The sequence below is a fragment of the Callithrix jacchus genome, chromosome 3, assembly GCF_049354715.1.
Source record: "Callithrix jacchus isolate 240 chromosome 3, calJac240_pri, whole genome shotgun sequence".
In the NCBI taxonomy this organism is placed as follows: domain Eukaryota; kingdom Metazoa; phylum Chordata; class Mammalia; order Primates; family Cebidae; genus Callithrix; species Callithrix jacchus.
In genome coordinates this window covers 186,045,811-186,069,035 of record NC_133504.1, presented here as the reverse complement: position 1 = coordinate 186,069,035, position 23,225 = coordinate 186,045,811, and the positions used below count along the sequence as shown (strand labels likewise).

Below are 23,225 nucleotides of genomic sequence, written 5' to 3'. Positions count from 1 at the left end.
GAACTGATCAGAAGACACAAAGGAAGCAAAGAAAGACAGAACAGAAAGAGTCAGGGCATGAGCGATCTGTCCAGAGAGGGATAGCTAGGGAACCCTCTGAGGAGGCAGCCTCAGAGGCAGCACCCTCTGAGGAGGTGCTTCAAGGAGAGGGTATGTCGGTATGTTTTCTTTTCTATATTCTCCTCTCTCTCTCTCTCTCTCTCTCTCTCTCTCTCTCTCTCTCTCTCTCTCTCTCTCTCTCTTTCTCTCTCTGTTTCTTTCCTCTGTTGCCCAGGCTGGAGTACAGTAGCATGATCTTGGCTCACTGCAACTTCTGTCTCCTGGGTTCAAACAATTCTGCCTCAGCCTCCCAAGTAGCTGGGATTACAGGCATGTGCCACCGCACCCAGCTAATTTTTTTGCTTTTTTAGTAGAGACAGGGTTTCACCCTGTTGGCCAGCCTGGTCTTGAACTCCTGACCTCAGGGGATCTGCCTGCCTCAGCCTCACAAAGTGCTTGGATTACCACACCTGGCCCTCAATTTTTAAAATAGGTGTGCTGTGTTTTCTCATAATAACATATCATCCCGAATATTTAAAGAAAGTCGGAAAATGGAAGGAAAAAATTGTTTTCCTCTGGTTCTACCCCGAATCACAATTTATTCTTAATATGAAGGATTATGGCTTTCCATTCCCTGTGTATTTGGATGATATTTCCCTATGTGGTTGTGTAGTAGCTGTTTGTGGAATCCTTCTTTTTTCACTTAGCAGTTTATGAGTCACGTTACTCTTCATCCGTAACTTTTTAATAGTTCATAATGTTCAATATAATGGTTAATTTGCTCAGCTACCTTATTTTTATTGGGCGTTTAGGCTTTCTATTTGTTTTATTATAAATCCTGTTATGGTGAATGTCTTCGGGTATAAACATTTGTTTGCATTTCGAATTTTTCTTTAGATTTCCAGCAATGGAATTATAAGGTCAAAGGTCTTAGCATTTTTCAAGATTATGACACCTGTTGCCAGATTGGTTCCTGAAAGATACCTCTGCTTGTAAACCTGCAAATGCTATGCCAGAATCATTGGGTGTTACTGGTCCATGAAATCCCTGCCAATTCTTGATGGTGAAACACAAACCATTGTGGTTTTCGTGGCTGTTCTTCACTAATGACACTAAACATCTTTCCTTCTGTGAATATCTGATTGTATTCTTTGCCCACTCATCAATTTGCCTTTTCATATGTCTATGTAAGCTCTTTCTATCAAGAAGGCGTTATTGGGCAGGCACGGTGGCTCACTCCTGTAATCCCAGCACTTCGGGAGGCTGAGGAGAGAGGATTGCTTGAGGCCAGGAATTTGAGACTAGCCTGGGCAACGTAGTGAGACTACAACTCTACCAAAAAAAAAAGGCAGGAGTGGTGGTGCATGCCTGTAGTCCCAGGTACTTGGGAGTCTGAGCAGGAGCATTGCTTGTACTTGGGAGGTTGAGGCTGGAGCGAGCACTACACTCCTGCCTGGGTCATAGCGTGAGACCCTATCTCTTTGTTGTTGTTGTACCTTAGGTTTTGGGGTACATGTGCAGAACATGCAGGATTGTTGCATCGGTACATACATGGCAAGGTGGTTTGCTGCCTTCATCCCCCATCACCTGTATCTGGTATTTCTCCCTTCATTATCCCTCCCCACCCCTGCTGTCTCTCCCCTAGCCCCCACTACTGACCAGTGTGTGATGCTCCCCTCCCTGTGTCCACATGTTCTAATTATTCAACACCCACCTATGAGTGATAACATACGGTGTTTGGTTTTCTGTTCTTGTGTCAGTTTGCTGAGAATGATGGTTTCCAGATTCATCCATGTCCCTTGTGGTGGACCTAGAAATTGAAATTCCATTTGATCCAGCAATCCCATTACTGGGTATATACCCAAAGAATTATAAATCGTTCTATTATAAAGACACATGCACATGCACGTGCATTGCGGCACTGTTTACAATAGCAAAGACCTGGAGACCCTATCTTTCTATCTTTCAAAAGAAGAAGGCATTATGCTTTTATTGCAGTTGCTGTGTGACTCATGGCAACTACATGACAGAGTCATAATCCAGGGAAATTGACAATCTTGTTTCTTACTTTCCTTACCTGATGTTAAGTTCTGAGCAATTTTCCCCAGGTTGTTGCCTTAACTGAATGGTTGTTCAGGGCGCCCCTCACTGAGGTGGGAGGGTCTCTGGAGTGGCAGCGGAGTTTGTAGGGAAAGACACTGGGCTCCGTGGGGCCTTGTGGGTCCGCGCTGCCTGCAGGCATCCAGAGAGCCCCATGCTGTACGCCTCTGGGCTAGGTCATCAACAGGCGAATGGTACCGTATGCTTCTGTGAAATCAGCTTTTTAGATTCCACATAGAAATGAGACGATGTGGTATTTGCCTTTCTGTGCCTGGCTTATTTCACTTAACATAGGGTTCCACACCTTCAACTTCGTTGTTGCAAATGACAGGATTTTTACCAAGGCATCCATTGTGTACACTTACCACATTTATAAAATCCACTCGTTCACTGAGGGACATGGGTTGCTTCCTTATCTTACCTGTTGTAAATAATGCCACAATGAACACAGGAGTGCAGATATCCCCTGGACATACTGATTTCAGTTCTTTTGGATTTTTACCCGGTAGTGGGACTGCTGAAGCATGTGGCAATTCAGATTTTAGTTTCGTGAGGAGCCTCCCTACTCTTCTCCATAGAGGTGGCTGTGCTAACTTACATTCCCACGAATGGTATTTCAGGGGTTCCCCTTTCTCCACATCCTCGCCAACACTTGCTATCTCTTAGACGCAGGTTTTTCCCTTCCCTCCCCTCCCCTCCCCTCCCCTCCCCTCCCCTCCCCTCCCCTCCTCTCCCCTCCCCTCCCCTCCCCTCCCCTCCCCTCCCCTCCCTTCCCCTTCCTTTCCCTTCCCTCCCCTTCCTTCCTTTCCCTTTCCTTCCCCCTTTCCTTTCCCCTTTTCCTTTCCCTTTTTCCTTCCCCTCCCCCACCTTCCCTCTCCTCCCCTTTTTTTTCCTTTCCTTCCCTTTCCCTTTCTTTCTTTTTTTTGAGACGGAGTTTCACTCTTGCTGCCCAGTCTGGAGTGCAATGGTATGATCTCAGCTCATTGCAACCTCTGCCTCCTGGGATCAAGCAATTCTCCAGCCTCAGCCTCCCGAGTAGCTGGGATTATAGGTATGTGCCACCGCACACAGCTAATTTTTTATTTTTAGTAGAGATGGGGTTTCTCCATGTTGAAGGATGGTCCGAACTCTTGACCTCAGGTGATCTGCCTGCCTTGGCCTCCCAACATTCTGGGATTACAGGCATGAGCCACCGCACCCTGCCTTTTTTTTTTTCTTGAGATGGAGTCTCACTCTGTTGCCCAGGCTGGAGTGTAATGGTGCCATCTTGGCTCACTGCAACCTCTGCCTCCCAGGTTCAAGTGATTCTTCTGCCTCAGCCTCCTGAGTAGCTGGGATTACAGGCTCCTGCCACCGTGCCTGGCTAATTTTTGTATTTTTAGTAGAGTCGGGGTTTCACCATATTGGCCAGGCTGGTCTTGAACTCCTGACCTCAGGTGATCCGCCCACCTCGGCCTCCCAGAGTGCTAGGATTACAGGCATGAGCCACCACGCCCTGCTGGATTTTTATTTTCTAATCAGTTTAAATGCTCTCAGCAGCTTCACATCATCCCAAGAATAAATGCCAAACTCTCTCCCTGGCTCTCGAGGACCCACCTGCCCCTCCAGACTGGCTTGTTCCAGTTCCTGGAGCCCAGAGCCCCAGCCCCCCTGCACCTCCCTTTTTCCCATCTGCTCAAGGATGCCTCTGGCCCTCGGGGCTGTGTGAGTGAGCCCTGTCCCCTTCAGGAACACTCTCCCTGTTTTTTCCTAGCAATTCTCCTGTTTGTTGCTAAGCTGCACTTCCCTGGGAAGCCTTCTCTGAAGCCCCCTGACAGATGCAACCCCCCACAAGTCCCCCACATACTAGGTTGTCTTTACCTGTTTCCTTGCTGATTTTCCCGCACCCCAGCCCAGATAGCGAGCCCCCTCTGGGCAGGGACTTGTCGTCTTACTCACAGTTGCCTGCACACTGAGAGATACGACAGGTGTCAGTGGACCAGCTGATTGACTTCCTGAAAATTGCCTTTATAAACTTCTGTATCCCAAGTGCTTAGCACATGACTAGCTAAGAGCAGGCTCTCAATAAATGCTTATAACGTGAATAAGTAAGTGATGGAAGGAAAAGAGAGCGAGAAGCAGGGAGGGAGAGAAGAAAGGGCAGGAGGAACACGCCTGGTTTCCCTTGTCCCGAAGCATTTTGGTGCATCCTTCTCTAAGTCAGAAGGGCCTGCCCAGAAACCTTGGTGGTCGTCATGAGTGTACTGTACAGTCACGTGCAGGGCACTTCCAGGATGGGAAACCAACACATTTGGCGTAATGTACTCTTTGCAGAAATGCGGGACGTGAAGCCCAGAGAGGTGCAGAAACTTCTCCAGTGCCACACAGCTACTGAGGCCTGAACTCAGCTCAGCCTGACAGAGCAGCTGTCACTGTTGATGTCTTTATGGGAATGGCAAACAGGCATCCTCCCTGGGAGATCAGGTTGAAGAAGGTGCCTCGGTCAGGTGGGGTGGGCATGTGGGGCTCAGGCTGGAGTGCAGCTCCCTGGGATGATTCCTTAGCCACAGGCCCTTGTGGGAGACACAGCTGGAGACTCCTCCCAGCTGCCGCCAGCCCCAACCTCCTTCCTGCCGGGTGCTCTTCATGTTGTTTTTAGACTTGCAAAAGAATAGGTCCGTAGGGGTCCCCAAGGACGAGATCAGCCCTGGTGACCTGAGATCTGCCCTTAGGGGCTGACATATAGCCTTAGAAATCTCAAGATACAAGAGGAAATTATTCTAGAATAGGCTAGTTCTGGGCGCTGTGTGGACTTGGTAAGAGAAAATGACTGTCCCTTGTGCACCTTGCATAGTAAATCACCGAGGAAAGCATCTTTCCTGTGATTTCTAAGCCACAAACCCCAAACACTATGAATAGTAATTGTTGGTGTTGTGGGATGTCAGCAGCATTTGAGTCTGAAAATAGAGACTTCAATTTATAAACCTTTGAAAGGAGGAGAAAAACAAGATGTGATAAACAGGAAAGGAACTCACATCGGCTGAGTGCTTCCTGCAGATCAGGCCCTTGGTTCTTTTCTCAGAGCAGCAACTCAAGGGCGGTGGTGTCATTCCCCTTGTTGCATGAACTTCCTGGATCTTTCTTCCAGAACCCTCATGGTCTTTTTATTGCATTGCCCTGTGTATCAGCTAGCATTTGCTGTGTAACAAACCACTCCAAACCTAGAGGTTAAAGAGGCAATCATTTATTCAGTATTCTGTTGAATAGCAGTTTTGGCTGAGCTCAAATGAGCAGTTCTACAGATCTTGTTCGGTCTCACCGTGACGTTTGGACCTCAGCTGGGATGGACAGGTGGCTCCGTGCAAGATCTGTCATCCTCCAGTGGCTCTCTGGTTGCATCATGCTGGTGAAAACAAGTCAAAAAAACCAGCCCAGACTCAAGGGATGGGGAAAACGCCTCTACTTCTTGGTAGAAGGAAACTCAAAGAATTTGTGACCATTTTTATCTACCCTATTGCCTCACGCTGGCCACAAAATGTTATATTCCCCCCAAGTGCAAAATACTGTTACCCTTCCCAGAGACCCTAAAAGTTCCATCCAGTTACAGCACAAGGCTCAAAGTCCAGGATTTCACTGTCAGCATCAACACAGGCTGCAGATGAGGCTCCAGGGTGTGGCTTCTCTTTATCCAAAGACTTGTGAACTAAAAGGTATGTTATGTGTGCTCCCCTGGTGGGCTGGCAACACGCACCCAACATACAAGGGTGGGACAGGGACAGGATGACCACAGTAAACATTCCCAGTTAAAAAGAGAGAGAATGGGTGACGCCTAGTCTGGACTTCATAGAAATTCTGGAATTGTGCTCCCCTCGGCAGCATATATACTAAAATTGAAATGATACAGAGAAGATTAGCATGCAAGGATGACATGTAAATTCGTGAACTGCTCCATATTTTTCTATTTGACCCAGCAATCCCATTACTGAGTATATACCCAAAGGATTATAAATCGTTCTATTACAAAAACATATGCTTACGTGTGTTCATCGCGGCACTATTTACAATAGCAAAGACCTGGAACCAACCCAAATGCCCATCAGTGATAGACTGGACAAAGAAAATGTGGCACAAGTACACCATGGAATACTACACAGCCATAAAAAATGATGAGTTCATGTCTTTTGTAGGGACATAGATGAATCTGGAAACCATCATTCTCAGCAAACTGACACAAGAACAGAAAACCAGATACCGCATGTTCTCACTCATAGGCACGTGTTGAACAATGCGAACACATGAGCACAGGGAGGGGAGCATCACACACTGGGGTGTGTTATGGGAGAATAGGGGAGGGACAGCAGGAGTGGGGAAGTTGCAGAGGCATCACATGGGGAGAAATGCCAGAAGTAGGTGACAGAGGATGGAGACAGCAAACCACCTTCATGTATGTACCTATGCAACAATCCTGCATGATCTGCACGTGTACCCTGGAACCTAAAGTACAATACAAATAAAACAAAGAAAGAAATTCTGGAATTTAGCTGGCTACATGTGGCCAGGTGCACCTGTTCTGGTATTAGGGAAGGTTCCTTCCTCAGGGGAGGAGTGTCCAAGTTCAGGGTCTGGCAAACTGCAGACAGCCCCTGAGGCAAGTCTGGCTGTGGATGTTTTATATTGTCCTTGAGAAAAGAATTTTTTTTTGTTTACATTCTTAAAGGCTTTGAGAAACAAAACAGGCAAATAACAATAGCAAACAATAACACGTGACAAAAGACTGTATGTGGCCCCCAAATCTAAAACATTTACTAATCTCACCCTTGACAAAAAAAAGTCCCCTGTGCTAGCGGGCTTTGCAGAGCCCAGGTTCCATCCTCTGGACTCCTGGCCTGACTCTTTGAGGTGTTGTAACTTTGCCCAAAAAATGACCCATGTTTGCAGCTGAGCAACTTTCTCAACCCTTTCCTGCCCATAGAAAGTTGGCTGATCAGAGGCTTCTTTTCATTTTGAACTTCCTTGGTCTCTAAAAGAGACTAAAAGTTAAAAGTGGTACAACTTTCTTACATACATCATGGGCTTCCAGTGTATCAGATTCCAGTCCAGTCTCTACTAGACAGAGCTTTTTTGAGAGAAGTCTACATACGTGACTGCCAGGGTGCTGTGTGACACAATCTCTCCAGAACTAGGCTAAGCGAAATGCAGCAAATTGGCCTTAGTGATAGACACACGTATCCAACGTTCTTATGCCAGGGAGTCTTTTCCCTGCTCTCATTTCTGTTTTTCTCTTTGAGCCAGCTCTGCTCTCTTACCCTAGGCCTGCATTCTCTCCTGCCTCAGTCCTTATGGTGGGAAGCAACTGCCCAACCTGTTTCCAGGTGTCATCTCTGCTTTGGAGGTCAGCCAGGTGTCCTTTGATGTCAGCTGGACTGCCTTTCTCATCCTAGTTCAGTTTCACACCTGTTAGGGGCCCGGTCCTGAACTGTGCTCTGGGATCACATGGTGTGAATATGGCTGTTTCCAAGGTTATTGGGTGGACATGGGGATGAGGAAGGTGCTATAAAATGTATGACAGTTCTGAGAACCAGAGGGGGTTATGAATAAATAGTTCGGCAACCCGATTGGTGTTCCGTACAATCCCGTGGAACTAGAGTTCCAGGGGACCTCCTTGGAAAATAACTGCTATGACGGCCTTTACGAATCTGAGAGTTTTTAGAACTCTCAGGGGCCTCTGCATTTCCTGAGGCTCAGTTGTGAGTAGTAGAAATATCAGGGCAAAGGAATGAAACCCAACGCTTGATATGCAATTGCTAAATTGGTTTTCTAGGCGGTTGCAAATTGACTGTGCCATTTTTCACTGTCACTTGCCATTAAGAGGGACTCGTTTTGAGGCATATTCACTGGTACTAAAAACATCTTTTAAGATATGGCATAATATTGAGGTTTTAATTTGAATTACTTTGATTAAAAATAAGACCGAATCTTTTTCTTATTTTTATTCCCCATTTGCTTTTTCTTAAATTAGCCATTTTCTTTTTCTTAAATTGTCTAACACTGTTTGCCTTTGGCTTTTATTTTCATCTTTTAAATATAAATCAGAACACACAACTCAAATATGTGGCTTTATGAATTATTACGAGGTTACCCCACTCAGGCAAGAAATACAATTTTGCCAGTCACACTGCGTTAATCTGTTTTTGCATTGCTGAGTAATTTATACAGAAGAGAGGTTTAATTTGGGACACAGTTCTGCAGGCTGTACAGGAAGCATGGCATCAGCATCTGTTTGGCTTCTGGTGAGGCCTCAGGGAGCTTCCAATCATGGTGGAAGACAAAGAGGAGTAGGCACATCACATGGTGAGAGAAAGGGAGCAGGAGGGAAGGGGAGGTGCTACACTATCTAAAACAACCAGATCTTGCATGAACTACCAGAGGGAGAACTTACTCATCACCAAGGGGATGGTGCTAAACCACTGGTGAGGAGTCCACCCCCCATGGTCCAACCACCTTCCACCAAGCCCCACCTCCAGCATTGGGGATTACATTTCAACATGAGATTTGGAAGGGACAAACATCCAAACCGTATCACACCCCTGCAGACTTTTCCTTGGGCAGTCATGACTCCTGCCTACCCTGCAAAGTAACCACTCTCTGATATTCTTTAAATAAGATTAAAAAATTTTTTGTTGCATTTTTTGCAGATATCTTTACAATGTTGATTGTTTGCCTTTTATTTTGAGCTTTTAAGAGTTGACTTACAAATGACTTCCTTTGATAAGTCCAGTCTATCATGGTTTTTCATGATAGCTTTTAATCTGAGATGGCTTTGCCCTGTTTGTTCCCTCTCTCTCTGGGAAGCAGGTCTAAGGTATGTTTAGCAATTCTGCCACAGTTTTTCTAGTTCATTATTTCTGCTATTATCTTTATTATTTACTTCTAATTCCTGGTGAATTGTTATTATGTTCCTTTAAAATTTCTTTTGGAAGATTACTTGGTTTATATACTCTTTTCTATCCCTTAAAAAATAATGAAGCATTTAAGGCTATGAATTTACCTCTCACAATGGTTTTACCTGCTTGCCCATTGATATTTACTCTGTGTCTGTAAACTGAGTTTTTGGTTTTGTATTTATTTATTTATTTATTTATTTTTTTGAGATGGAGTCTCCCTCTGTCACCCAGGCTGGAGTGCAGTGGTGCCATCTTGGCTCACTGCAACCTCTGCCTCCCAGGTTCAAGCAATTCTCCTGCCTCAACTTCCTGAGTAGCTGGGATTACAGAAGCCCACCACTATGCCTGGCTAATTTTTGTATTTTTAGGGGAGAAGGGGTTTCACCATATCGGCCAGGCTGTTCTCAAACTCATGACTTCCTGATCCACCTCCCTTGGCTTTCCAAAGTGCTGGGATTACAGTCGTGAGCTGCTGAGCCCAGCCAGTTTTTGTATTTAAAGAAGGTTTTTCTTTATGAGATATTAGAATATCTATTAAATGTCAAATTATTTTTAAGTTATTACTTGGTTAATTAGAGATTAATGCTTTCATGCTAATCTCTGAATACTTTTTTAAAAAATTTCCTGATCTTTCAGGAAAAGAAATTTTTGTTGCCACGGTTTTCTACATAAGAAAAGATTTTGGCTTGTCTTCACTACTGCTTATTTTAAAATAAGTCTCAATATCATGTAACACTTTGGCCTTAAATTCTTTTTTTTCCTTATCCAAATGTTTTCTGATTCCACTAAGAAACATGACTTGAGGCTGGATGAGATCAAGACCATCCTGGCCAACATGTGAAATCCCGACTCTACTAAAAATACAAAAATTAACTGGGCTTGGGGATGTGCACCTGTAGTCCCAGCTACTCGGGAGGCTGAGGCAAGAGAATTGCCACCTCCTGGGAAGCAGAGGTTGCAGTGAACAGAGATCACGCCACTGCACTCCAGCCTGCCGACAGAGTGGGATTCTATCTTCAAAAAGAAAAGAAACATGACATGCATAGCACATGTGCAATAAAAATGATATCTAAGATATGGTCTCTGTCCTCAGGCAACTTGAAGGTGAATTAAGGAAAAGTTTACTCCTTCTGTACTCTGCTCCCCTGACCTGCCAGTGCACTCAGTGATTTAGTCCTATCACTTGAACCTTTTTGAGTCCCGCCAGTTCTCTCCATCCCTAGCGGTGAGATGGGATGGTGCCTGGTGCAGAGCTCCAGCCTTGCCTGGGAGCCTCCACAGTCTGCCGGGTGCCCTCAGCATCCTCTTTCCTGCCCCATTTCTCCTTGCCTTTCCCTACTCCCATGCCTCACACTTCTTCCAGCATAGTCTTTCTACCACAAATGGCTCTGCTCATGCCACTCCCTTGCTTTAAAAACACCTGCTTTACTAGATAGAGGTGATGGTTGCACACATTGTGAATGCACTAAATGCCACTGAATTGGACAGTTTAAACTGGTTCTGATGGTGAACTCCAGGTTATATGTATTATGCCACAATTTTTAAAAAATGAGATTAAAAAAGCGCATGCCTTCCTACACTTTCTAGAAGCTGCAGGACTAATGTCTTTTCACCTTCCTTATTGCAGATGCGTATCACACCCTTCCTTATCCTTAGCACACCTCTCCTTCTGAGTCTGCGGAGTTTTCCTCCTCCTCTTCCTCTTCACCTCCTCCTCCTCTTCTTCCTCTTCCTTCTCTTCTCCTCCTCCTCTTCCTCCTCCCCTTCTTCCTCCTCCTTCTCCTCCTCATGTTTCTCCTCCCCTTCCTCCTCCTCCTCCTCTTCCTTCTTCTCTTCCTCCTCTTCCTCCTCCTCTTCCTTCTCCCCTTCTTCCTCCTCCTCTTCTCCTCTTCTTCTCCTGCTCCTCTTCCTCCTCTTTTCCTCCTCGTTCTCTTCTTCTCCTCCTCTTCCTCCTCTCCTTCCTTCTTCTCTTCTTCCTCTCCTTCCTCCTCCTCTTTTTCCTTCTCCTTCTTCTCTTCTTCCTCTTCCTCCTCCTCTTCCTCCTCCTCCTCCCACTCTCCTTCATCACGTTCACATTCTGCTTACTTAGACATGACCTTCTCTGGAAGCTTCCTTTGACCCTCTTGCATACCCCAGGCTGGATAGGTGCCCCACTGGGAATCCCAATGGCACTCATCTCTCCTGACGGCTACCACTCTGCTCTGCAGTCATTGATTTATTGGAAGGACATGCTTTTGTTTTTCTTAAACATATTTTTCTACCCTTTTTATCTTGAAACAGGCATTAATTCCTTCCAAGTCTACATGGCTTATAAGGATCTCTACCAAATGTCCGACAGCCAGGTAGGTTCCTTGCCTCACACGCGCCCTCTCCTCTCTTGTCTGGGCAGGACTGAGCCAATTTTGCCACTCCGGGAAGCACAGGGCAAGGGAGATTGTGAGTCACACGTGGTGCGGTTCGAGTCCTGGTCCTGGCACCAGGCTATGTGATATGGCTATGTGATATGATGTCAGTCATTGCCCCTGCTGGGCTTTTGTTCTTTTCTGACTGTGTGGGTGGCGTGCAGAGGGGGTCCCTGGTTTGGTGGCTCCCAAACCCAGCTCATCCTCAACACCATCTGGAGATCTCAATCAAAATACAGATTCTTAGTGCATGTTAGAGGTGTCGGGTGTTGGGCTCAGGAGTCTGTACTTCCTGAAAGCTCCACACTAGATTCTGGAAGTCCGGCAAGGTTGGGGACCATTTATGAGCTCTGACACAGAAGAGAGACTGCCTGGCCTTTCCTCACACCAACTGCAAGATGTTAGGCAAGTCATCTTCTCTCATTTGTGAGATGTAACATTTCTGGCCCTGCCAACATCAAACAATTGTTACGGAAATGCAGCAACTCAAGGGAGATGGAGCTGCAGGTTGTTCTTCGGGAGCAGCTGTTGCGACTTACAGGACACCTGCCCTTTGTATGCTCCTGGGTCTCCTGGTTTTGTTGCATTGTCATTTTCCTTTGCTTTGCTTGTTAGTGTGGTGGAGAAAATCATGGAGGCTACAGCCAAGCCAGGCTGCAAGTCCCAGCCATACTGGCTGCTTGCTGTGCTGCCAGAGGAAGTTTTCCCAACCTCTCTGCTTTAGGCTCATAATAGCCCTGCCTTATAGAGGCAGTTGGAGGACTGAATGATTTAATAAGAGTAAAGTGCTAGCATGGTGTCTGGCACAGAGCGGCGCCATACAGGCGTTAGTAAGAGTGGTAACTCGTTGTTACCATGGAGATAGTTGGGCAGTGAGAGAAGCACTTCGTGTCCTGCCTTTCAAATAAACACTTGCAGTTGTAGAAAGTAACTTATCCCAGGATGTCCTGGAAGCCTTTGATGCAATCAATAGAATACATTCAAAGAGCTGGAGATTGGTTTACTTACACAGAAAACAGCATGTGATGTGCTGGCATAATTGTGATTTTTCACCTGTTTCATTCTAACGACTGGGACCCTGGGCATGGATGGAATCAATCCGCTTCTGGGTGTGGGTCCTCAAAAGTGCTTCATGCCTCCACGCGTCTTCCCCATTTGCTTGTGGAAGATTACTTGGTTTATATACTCTTGTCTATCCCTTTAAAAAATAATGAAGCATTTAAGGCCATGAATTTACCTCTCACAATGGTTTTGCCTGCTTACCCATTGATATTTACATTTGCTGCTATGTCAGAAAGCACACATCCCGGGTGGTGGTGTTTTACGTGCATGGAGAACGAAGCTGAGATTCAAGCGCCTCTGGGGAGGAAGCTTCCTGGCTTTAGTCCTCACCAGGGGCAAATGCCCAAATGTAGATTCTCTTCAGGTAGGAAGAGAATGTTGGGCAGTGGGGCGGGCCTGTTTTGGCTGATTGAGAGGCTGGTTGGCATGCTATATGCTCTCTGAGTACTGGAGTTATTAGAGAGCTTGTTTCCCCAACCCCACCACTGTCTATACACTGGCATGGGTTAGCATTTTTGTAAAGATGCACACATCTCCTGTGGCGTGTCAGTGGCTGTGGTACAGGCTTAGCAGATTTAGTCAGACAGTTTCTGTAAAGCTAGCAGTGCCTTCTCAAGACCAGTTGTTGCCATTAACACCTACGGGTGTTTCAAAAAAGCCAACCCAAAAAGACAGCAGAAGGCACAGATGGGCACCAAGATTGAGTCTGTCTTCATGCCCTGGGGTGACTTTGATCAGCTGTGCCTCACCCTCCGCCCCCTGCTTTTGGGTCTGCAGGATGTCAGGGCCAAGGAGCGATCCTTCCAAGTCTGACTTGTATAGCAGCACATTACTTCCATATGAATGTGTCTACAGAGGCTGGCAGGTGAAGGACCAAATGGGTGTGAGCAGAGGAATGCCCTTGTGAGTGCACATGCTGTGATTTTTTTTTTTGATCTCACACCAACCCCTGTTTATCTCTCCATAGCTCTATGAAGCCTTTACCTTCCTTAAGGGGCTGGGAGCTGTGATCTTGGTCCACGCAGAAAATGGAGATTTGATAGCTCAGGTGAGTGGTGTGAATTTCCACTCCTTTTACCTCCGTCTGCTTCTCCTTGTTGCAGAAGGTTTGATAAAAGAGCATTGGTTAGGGAGGAGGCTACACAATGTAAGGTCAAGCCAAGAACTGGGTGTCACATCAGACACACCAGCTGAGAGTCACGCACACACCACTGGCAGGCCATGTTGACTCTAGAATCTGTTTTCTCACCTGTACAATGAGCATAACATCACTGCCCTGTGAACCTTGAAGAGTTTGCATGAGGGAATGAGGATGTGAATGCAAACCCAGGTCATAGCAGTGGCATGCACATGGAGACTGGTGTCCCCCACTGTCTTCAGGAACTGATGGTGGGCATCATGGAAAAGCCCAGGCTTGGAGGAAGTGCTCCAGACCAGCCTCCTCCATCTCGCAGCCATGTGACCTTGGGCAAGGACCTTTTCCCATGAACATTGTCATTTTTCATCCGGAAACACCTACCTGGCAGTGTTATTTTAAGGATCAAATATTATGTGCCGTAATATCATTGGCATGTTGGTTTGAACGTGTCCTTCAAAAGCTTATACATTGAAAACTTAATCCACGAATTAGTATATTGATGGTATTTGGAGGTGAGGCCTTGGGGAGGTAATTCGGATTAGATGAGATCATCAGGGTGGGGCCCTCTTGATGGGATTAGTGGCTTTAAAAGGAAAGAGAGAGACCTGAGCTGGCATGCACCTGCTCTCATGTGCTGGCCACCGCCATGCTGTGATGCAGAGAGAAGGCCCTCACCAGATGCCAGGATTTTGTTATTAGATTTCCCAGCTCCAGACCCATGAGAAATAAACTTAGTTTCTGTATTAATTACCTAGGCTATGGTATTCTGTTATAACATCAGAAAACAGATTAGGACATCATGTATGTGAGGTTCAGCATCTCACACATAATGGACTTCAGCCATGCAAAAGTTTTGGGTAAGATGAGACATGAACACATTTTGATCATTCTAGCTGTGGGATGGAGAATTTGTTGGAAAAAAAATGAAGGCTGGGAGTAGTGGCTCACACCCATAATCCTGACACTTTGAGAGGCCAAGGCAGGCGGATCACTTGAGGCCAGGAGTGTGAGACCAGCCTGACCAACATGAAAAAAAACTCCATCTCTACTAAAAATACAAAAATTAGTTGGGTGTGGTGGAGCACACATGTAATCCCAGCTATTACAGGTGGGAGACTGAGGCGTGAGAATTGCTTGAACCTGGGAGGTGGAGGTTATAGTGAACTGAGATTGTGCCACTGCACTCCAGCCTGGGCAACAGAGGGAGACTCTGGCTCAAAAAAAAAGAATGAAGTCAGGGTGACCAGCTAGGTTCTATTCCAGCAGTTCTCATGAGAAATGAAGAAAGGCGATAGGAGATGGAAGAGGTGGGCGTGACAGGAGGGAAACACAATCTACCGGACTCATGGATGGATTGGGTGGGGGAGGAAGAAAGGGAAGTCAAGGGGGCTCCTGGGTCTCAGGGGAAGGTTAGCATGCAGCCAGCAAAGGTAGCTAGTGCCAGGCCCGTTGCAAAGGACTTCATGTATTGATACTCATAACTATTCTATGAGGTAGATATAATTACTCCCATTTTATTGGTAGGGAAATGGAAGCTCAGATATGAATAACTTGCTCACTGTTGCTCACAGGGCAGTGGAGCTGGGATGTCAACCAGTTTCCTCTGGTTCCAGAGCGCAGTGGAAGAGCAGCGTGATGGTGCAGTGCTGGAGATCTAAAGCTTTACCATTAAGGTTCTGCTATTGACTTAACCTCTTGTCTACGTCCTTGTGGGTTTTCTGCACCACAATTGAAATTCTTTCAAATTCAATGTAAAAAACAAACAGTGCCCCAGTTCCATCGTGCCCCAGTTCCATTCTGTTCGTTAATAACAAGTCACATCCAGCCCACACTCAAAAACAAGGGTTTATACAAGGGCAGGAATGTCAGGAAGTGATCATTATTGGGGCCACATCTGAGACCTCCTCCCAACTCCCAATCTGTCCTCTGGCCCCCATGATTGATGTCCCTCTCCTGGGCAAAATACAATAACCCCTCCCATGGTTCTCCAAAATCTCATAACAACATTAACTCAGGTCTGGAATCTCATCATGTGAACCAGGTGCAGGTGTGGATGAGGCTCCTTGGCTGCATTTCTCATAATCTGTAGGTCTATGAAGCGAAAGAAGGAGATACCTCACCTCCTGACATACAACAGACAGTGGTGGACCTGACATTCCTATTCAAAAGGGGAAATAGAAAGCACCAGTGAGTCATTGGTTCATGGCGGTTCTGAAATCCAGCTGGGAAATGTTGGCAGTTCCATGACTGGGTCTCAAAACCTGAGAATAATTCTCCATAGCTCTTGGGTCTACCTACTGAGCTCCTGCTTCCATCCTCTTAGTCATCCATCCTTTTTCATGAAAGGTAGTGCATGTCTGCAGCTGAATGGTTTTCTTAGCCTGCTTCTTGCTCAGTAGAATTTTGGGGTTCCACCAAGTGCGGTGTCTCATGCCTGTAATCCCAGCACTTTGGGAGGCCGAAGCCTGAGGTCAGATCACCTGAGGTCAGAAGTTCGAGACCAGCCTGACCAACATGGCGAAACCCTGCCTCTACTAAAATTACCAAAAAAATTTAGCAGGGTGTGGTGGCGGGTGCCTGTAATTCCAGCTACTTGGGAGGCTGAGGCAGGAGAATCGCTCGAATGGGGGAGGTGGAGTTTGCAGTGAGCTGAGATCATGCCACTACACTCCGGCCTGGGTGACAGAGTGAAACTCTGTCTCAATAAAAACAAAGAAGAATTTTGGGGATCCAGCTGCCTCTTTTCATATCACATGCCTGTGTTCAGTCTCAGCTTCCAGTATTTTGCTAAGGTAATTCTCCTAAAAGTCTGTGGGCCTCCTGTGAACCTTACTGGGGTACACACAATAAGATGAAAGACACCCACCAATTTCTTCCAGATAATCCCTCCACTGCCCTGATGAGAGAGCTGAGGGACACACCTTGAGCTTCCTAGAGGCCCTGTAGTTTGAGAGGTCCTCAGGCACAGCCTTTATCTCTTTAAAATGTCTCTTAAAAATTCTTTTTTTAGTTTTTTGAGACTGAGTCTCACTCTGTCACCCAGGCTGGAGTGCAGTGGTGCAATCTTGGCTCATTGCAAGCTCCTACTCCTGGGTTCAAGTGATTCTTGTACCTCAGCCTTCCGAGTAGCTGGGACTATAGGCATGTGCCACCACACCTGTCTAGTTTTTGTATTATTAGTAGAGATGGCAAGACTCACCATGTTGGTTAGACTAGTCTTGAACTCCTGACCTCCAGTGATCTGTTGGCCTCGGCCTCCCAGAGTCCTGCGATTACAGGCATGAGCCCCTGCGCCCAGCCTAAAGGGTCCCTGTTTAAAGGATCTCTTTATTGTGCCTGATGATACTGGGAGGCACCACCCCGCATCTTTCTGAGTTCTCAACAAAGGCTTGTAGAGTCATCCTTGATTTCATCGCGAGACTATGTCGGCTTCTCGCCTCCTGTGAGCACTCACTGCAATGTCCTCAGAGGCCCTGTTTCTTCTAAGAGTCCATTCAGGGCTATTTAAAATGCTGCCTCAGAATTCATTCACGGCCTGTTCCAGGGCCTCCTCCACACATTTAGATACCTTTTATGGTAACACCCTACTTCTGCTAACAAAACCTGCACTAGTCATCCATGATTATATAACAAATTACTCCAAAACATAGCATCTTAAAGCAGATGACTGTCATCTCAGGGTCCTGCGGGTCAGGACTGCAGGTGCAGCTCAGCTGTTTCTGGCTGAGGGTCTCACAGGCCATAGTGAGTGGCAGGTGGGGCAGTGGGCATCTCAAGGCTCAGCTGGTGCAGGATCTGCATCCAGCCTTGCGTAGGTGGTGGATTTCGGGATTTAGCACCTGGCCAGCCATCAGGCTAATGTGTTCTTTGCTGGCTGCTGGCCAGAGGCCTCCCTCAGTTCCTTACACATGGGCAGCCCCAGCAAGGCGGCTTCCTTCAGTTCCTTCAGAGCAGATTAACCAAAGAGCAAGAAGTGAGAAGGGCAGATATAACCTGACCCCGGGAGTGACAGCCCACCCCTTTTGTCTTGTTCTGCTCATCAGAAGCAAGATGCTGTGTCCAGCCCACCCTCCAGTGGAGGGGACCCTGCAGGGGCATGAAAACCAGGAGGGATCACTGGGAATCATCTTAGAAGTTGCCTGCCACACAAATCTTAGCTGATTCTAAACTTGCTATAAATGGAACCATATAGTGCGCACTCTTAGGCCTGGCTCCATTTGCTCAAGGGCGTGTGAGAGCCATTCCGTGGTCAGGCATAGCACTAGCTTTTTCTTTTTTATCACTTTGTAGAATTCCAGTGCTTGACTCTAGCACCATGTATTCCCCAGTCATTGGATATTTGGATAGTTTCTAACGTGGGACTGTTATGTATGAGGCTTCTGTGCTTCTTCTTGTTCCACTCTTCTTCAGCCTTTTCTTAAAAATATGTTCACATTTTTCATTGGCATATAAGAGAGGCCTGGCTGGGTCATAGGGAGTGTGTGGATTCAGCTTTCGTGGTTACTGCTACACAGTTTTCCAGCGTGCACTGCCCGCCCCCACCCCCCACCCCGATGTGGGAGAGGTCCAGTCTGCAGCCCCCAGCTCCTGGGTGGCACATCAGGGGCTTGGCTCTCCTCACGGCAGTGGACACTTAGCTGTTTCAGCTCCAGCACATCTGTCACCTTTTGGACATCTCTTTCCAGCTTTCAACATTTTGTTTCTATTGTCTGTATTTTCTTGGTTCTTGTGTGTCATTTTCTGTTGCTACTGTGTTTTGAAAGGCAATGAAACAAATGTGTGTACTCCATTATTTTCAGTTAAAAATCCTGCTCTCATCTTTATTTTCCTTCATTATGCCATCTTTCATCCTTTCATCCTCCCTTCTTCCCCTCTTCTCCCTCCCTCCTGCCTTTCTTCCCTTCCTCCCCTTCTCTCCGTTCCCCCCTCCCTCCCTTGCTCTCCTCCTACTTCCTCTTTCCTTCCAGAATAGTAACTGACATCTAAACAATTTCACATAGGGATTTCTCTGTATTCTAAAATCTTTGTGTAAACATTTTCTAAAAATGCTTTACAAACACCATCTTCAGTAGCTGAAATTATTCCATTGTTTACTTAAATCCACCCAGCTGTGAGACTTTGAAATGGTTTCCCATTTATATTCTTGTAATATACTCGAGTTTAATAACCGTAGATGCACAGTTGAGCTGTGATTTCTTTTCATGGTTGATGGGGCCCGGGGTTCATGACTGGGTTATGTCCAAGAACAATGGCACAGACGCCGAGGAAGTTAAAATTAGCAGCAGCGCAGCTGGCATCTGGGCAATGTCAAAAAGAATTTTTCTTTTTGAGACATTAAAATGTTCCTGGGGCAAAGAAACTTTGGACCAGATGGATTTGCATCTGGGCCATCAGTGCGGAGAACCATTTCAAGGTTATACGTTAAGTTTGAGGTGGTGGTTTCCTGCCAGAAAGACAGATGCCAGGAAGAGGCAGCTGAAATAGAGATCGGAGAGCCGGCTGCCAATGAATGAGGGCTTCCTCTGCTTCAGGTGTTGTGGTGAGCATGTTTTATACGCTCGCGCATCTGATCAGCACAGTAACTCTGCAATACAAGCACTGTACAGCAGAGAAGACCGAGGCTCAGAGAGCTTGACCAGCCTGCCCAGTCACAGAGACGGCTGTTCTGGATCTGGACTCCCAGTTCAGAGATCTCTGATTTCAACGTCAAAGACTAGAGTAGGATTCCTGGTTGAAGATATCCGTGTCATACTCAAACACCCCGTTCTTCCCAGAGGAGAGCCCTGCAGGGAGACTCGGGATTGAGAGGGTGGTGGCTGGTCTTTGAAGCTCGTGTCTTATAACCCTGCTTCCTCACGTTGATCCTGGGGATTCCATGTAAAGCAGGTGCAGATGGAGCCATGCAGGGCTACAAGGGGGAAGGTGGATGGGTGTAGTGGAGGGGGCACAGTTCACTGACCCCACCCAGCCCACTGTTAACCTCGTGAGAGCCACTCACCTCTTTGGGACCCATCCACTCCCTCTGTCTAACCAGGGAATTGGAGGAGTCATTTCTGACATCCTCTCATCGCTAACTCACTTGTTCTTGACTCGTAGGAACAAAAGCGGATCCTAGAGATGGGCATCACGGGTCCCGAGGGCCATGCCCTGAGCAGACCTGAAGAGGTAAGGACTCCTCAGTGTGGCTGTGACTCTGACACCCACCACTGAGCACTCACCTTGATACTGTTGTTGTTCCAGCTGGAACAGCACTGCCGGGGCCCGGCTCCTTCCCATGTCCTCTCCCAGAGCATCCCAAACTATCTTGCCTTTCCTGGGAGCCCTGGGGGCTGCAGGTTGGAGAAGCCAGGAAGAGGGGCTGCCTCTCCCAGGGTCCTGGAACTTCACTCCAAGGCCCCATGGGTGCCCCAGTGTCCCAACCTGATGTAGAGTCTCATGGAGGACTTTGCATAGTGGATGATAGGAAAGTGGAGCCGCGTGCCCAAGCCCAGCACCCAGAAGAAAACTCCCACCGCCTGCCCTGTTCCCAAGCCTTGAAAAAGCATGACTTACCCTGGAGTAGCTGTGTGTGTGTGCGTATGAGTGTGAGAGTATGTGTATGTGTGTGTGCGTACACCCGTGTGTGTGTGTGTGTGCGTGTGCGCGTGCACGCACACATATCCACAGGAAGCCTGGATGGAGGAAGGCAAGCTGATCAGGCATGGAATGGAATGGGCATCTGGAAACCATCCTTTGAGTAGAGGACATTTTCTTTTTTACTTTTCTTTTTTTTTTCCTTTGAGACAGCCTCACTCTGTCACCCAGGCTAGAGTTCAGTGGTACAATCTCAGCTCACTGCAGCCTCTTTCTCCTGGGTTCAAGTGATTCTCTTGCCTCAACCTCCCAAGTAGCTAGGACTACCAGACAAAGGCCTGCACCACCATGCCTGGCTAATTTGTGTATTTTCAATAGAGACCAGGTTTCACCATGTTGGCCAGGCACATCTCAAACTTCTGACCTCAAGTGATCCATCCGTCCTGGCCTCCGAAAGTGCTGGGATTCCAGGCGTGAGCCACCGCGCCCGCCCAAGTCAAGGACATTTTCTGATGCCCTCATCAGATCATTACCGAGTCTCCTGGGCCCGTGCTCTGGGCCTGGCGTCTGCTGGACACAGTGGACATAGAGTGAATGGACATGTTCCATGCCCTGAGGGACTCGAGATCTGGCCCAGTGCTCTTCACAAGCTCCACAGCCCAGGGATGGCCATGAGCTCTGTGCTCCTGGCTCGTGGTGAGGTCAAACGGAACCAGGAGGCAGTGCTTATAAACTTGTATAGAGCTTGGATGTTTCTGCCATATCCCAGCGTGAGACCTGTGTCCCACCCCCGAGAGCAGGGGGCACTGCCAAGCGCTGTTGGACTCACTATGTCCTTCATATTTGATGGAGCAGATTTCCCTTCTGACCACATTTAATTAAGGAGAAGGGAAGAGCACTGTGGAGGAAGAGCCCTGGGAGCTCGGGATGGGTGGTGGCATGGCCCCAGCCTTCCCTCCTGTGACACTGTGTGTGCCTGTTCAGCTGGAGGCCGAGGCGGTGTTCCGGGCCATCACCATCGCGGGCCGGATCAACTGCCCCGTGTACATCACCAAGGTCATGAGCAAGAGTGCAGCCGACATCATCGCTCAGGCCAGGAAGAAAGGTATGCAGCTGGGGCCTGGAAGGGGGTGTCCTGCAGGTTCAAGTCCACTCCCAAACTTAGCCATAGGAGGAATGGGTGGAGGAGGGATGCCCCTGACACAAGCATGGTGGCTGGAATTCTTTGGTCCCAATGACCCAGGACATTCACCTTGATAAGCTCAGCCCCTTTCAAAGAAAATGCCCATAATGTAGTTTGTTTAATTGAATGGATCCAAACATTAATTCAGCATGTCATCAATATAAAAATCATTAATATTTTGCATGTTTTCTGTACTCTTCAAAATTCAGTGTGTATTTTACACGTACACAACTCAGTTCAGACTAACCAGAGCCTCAGGTCATTGGCGGCTGCATGCGGGTCTGGACTGCCTTATTGGGCAGAGCAGCTGTGGATCCCAAATATGTTGTTTTAGTGTTTTTAAGGGCAAACTGACAAGTAGAGGCTAGAACAGCACAGCTTGCCTGGAACTAGCTCCATGTTGAGGATAAGGAAACCAGGACTCAGAGAGGGTACAGAAATCTGGAAGCAGTATCAGCTGGGAAGGAATATGCAGGCAGGTTCTGAAGCTACAGGAAGCCGTAATGTGGCCACTAGCCACACGTGGCAGAAAATGAGCAAGTTAGTTTCTCAGTGGCACCAGTCATACCAGCTTTAAGAGCCACACGTGGCCAGTGGCTGCTGCTTGGGCAGCTGTGAGGCAGGGCACCCCCCCTTGCTGCAGAGAGCGTGCTTGATGGGGTGCCCTATAGCCAGGCAGAACTCACAGCTGCCTCTCCCGCTGGGCAGCAAGGTGGCCTTGGGGAAGGGCAGCAGGGGCTCCTGGGCCACATCTCTTGCCCTTGGTCTCTAAGCAAAGATCTTTCCTGGGGAGCCCGAGCCTCCGCCTGCAGGCTTTTCTGGAAGAAACCCATCTTGCCCACTCCTTGAAAGGCAAGAGGGACCTTCTGATAAGTCAGTGCTTGGGAAGCTGCCCCCCGGCACTGGGCTGATGGACACACATCCACAGGTCCCTTTCCCTTGGGGTGGGGTGACCCTGAGGTGTGTTCCCAAGCCGGACTGAGCGCCGGGGTCCTCAGCTGTGCCTCGATGACAAATCTCCCTTTATTGGCTTCTTCCCCTGCCTTATGTCACTTCCTCAGTCCCCAGCCAGTGTTTCCTGGAATCACCTCCCAGATAAGATGCTTGAACTAGATTCCTTATTTAAAGAACTGCTTCTGGCAAAACCCAAACTTAGACAGCAAATCCTGTCTCCATGCCTTGGTTTACAAATCTATAAAAGGACAAAGTAATAAACAACAGTATCCACAAGGTTTCTGGGTGAGTCAGCTGCCACACTCCCCATGGATCACGTGGGGTTTCGACCACGTGGCGGCGCTGGGCTGCAGCACACAGGGTCCCCGCGGTGCAGCGGTGATGCCTGCAGGAACAGTGGCCAGTGCCCTGGCCTTCAGCCAGCCCCATTCTTCCTCCACAATCTTCCAGTTTTGTGCCTTTAACATCTGCCTCAAGAGAGTATTTGCTTTTAACCAGGCTTGTGTTTGCCCCACCCAAGGGCCCGTAGTTTTTGGCGAGCCCATCGCCGCCAGCCTGGGGACCGATGGCACCCATTACTGGAGCAAGAACTGGGCCAAGGCTGCAGCGTTCGTGACCTCCCCTCCCCTGAGCCCGGACCCCACCACGCCCGACTACTTGACCTCTCTACTGGCCTGGTGAGAGCTGTGAGCATGTGGGGCTGGGGGAGGCAGAGTTCATGGTGGGAACTGGTTTGGACTTAGGATTGTAAGGGAGGCTCTGCCCCGTGCTCTGAAAGGAAGCACCCGACATGGCTTACAACAGGCCTTCGGGGACCTGAATATCTATGGCATCCCATGATTGTTCCGCTC

The 23,225-nt window shown here is 47.7% G+C and overlaps 1 protein-coding gene and 1 pseudogene across 5 annotated transcripts in view; both read left to right on the top strand.

Moving 5' to 3' along the window:
• The window catches only part of CRMP1 (collapsin response mediator protein 1), a 149,209-nt gene that overhangs the window by 107,689 nt on the left and 18,295 nt on the right, over positions 1-23,225 (top strand). For all 5 annotated transcript variants that reach the window (XM_078367546.1, XM_078367547.1, XM_035294108.3 and 2 more), the window contains 5 exons: positions 11,343-11,404; positions 13,494-13,574; positions 19,761-19,829; positions 21,222-21,342; positions 22,895-23,051. In XM_078367546.1, coding sequence (XP_078223672.1) covers positions 11,343-11,404; positions 13,494-13,574; positions 19,761-19,829; positions 21,222-21,342; positions 22,895-23,051 — 490 coding nt within the window. The remainder of the gene's footprint in view (positions 1-11,342; positions 11,405-13,493; positions 13,575-19,760; positions 19,830-21,221; positions 21,343-22,894; positions 23,052-23,225) is intronic.
• Positions 5,979-6,076, top strand: LOC118152526 (U6 spliceosomal RNA; annotated as a pseudogene).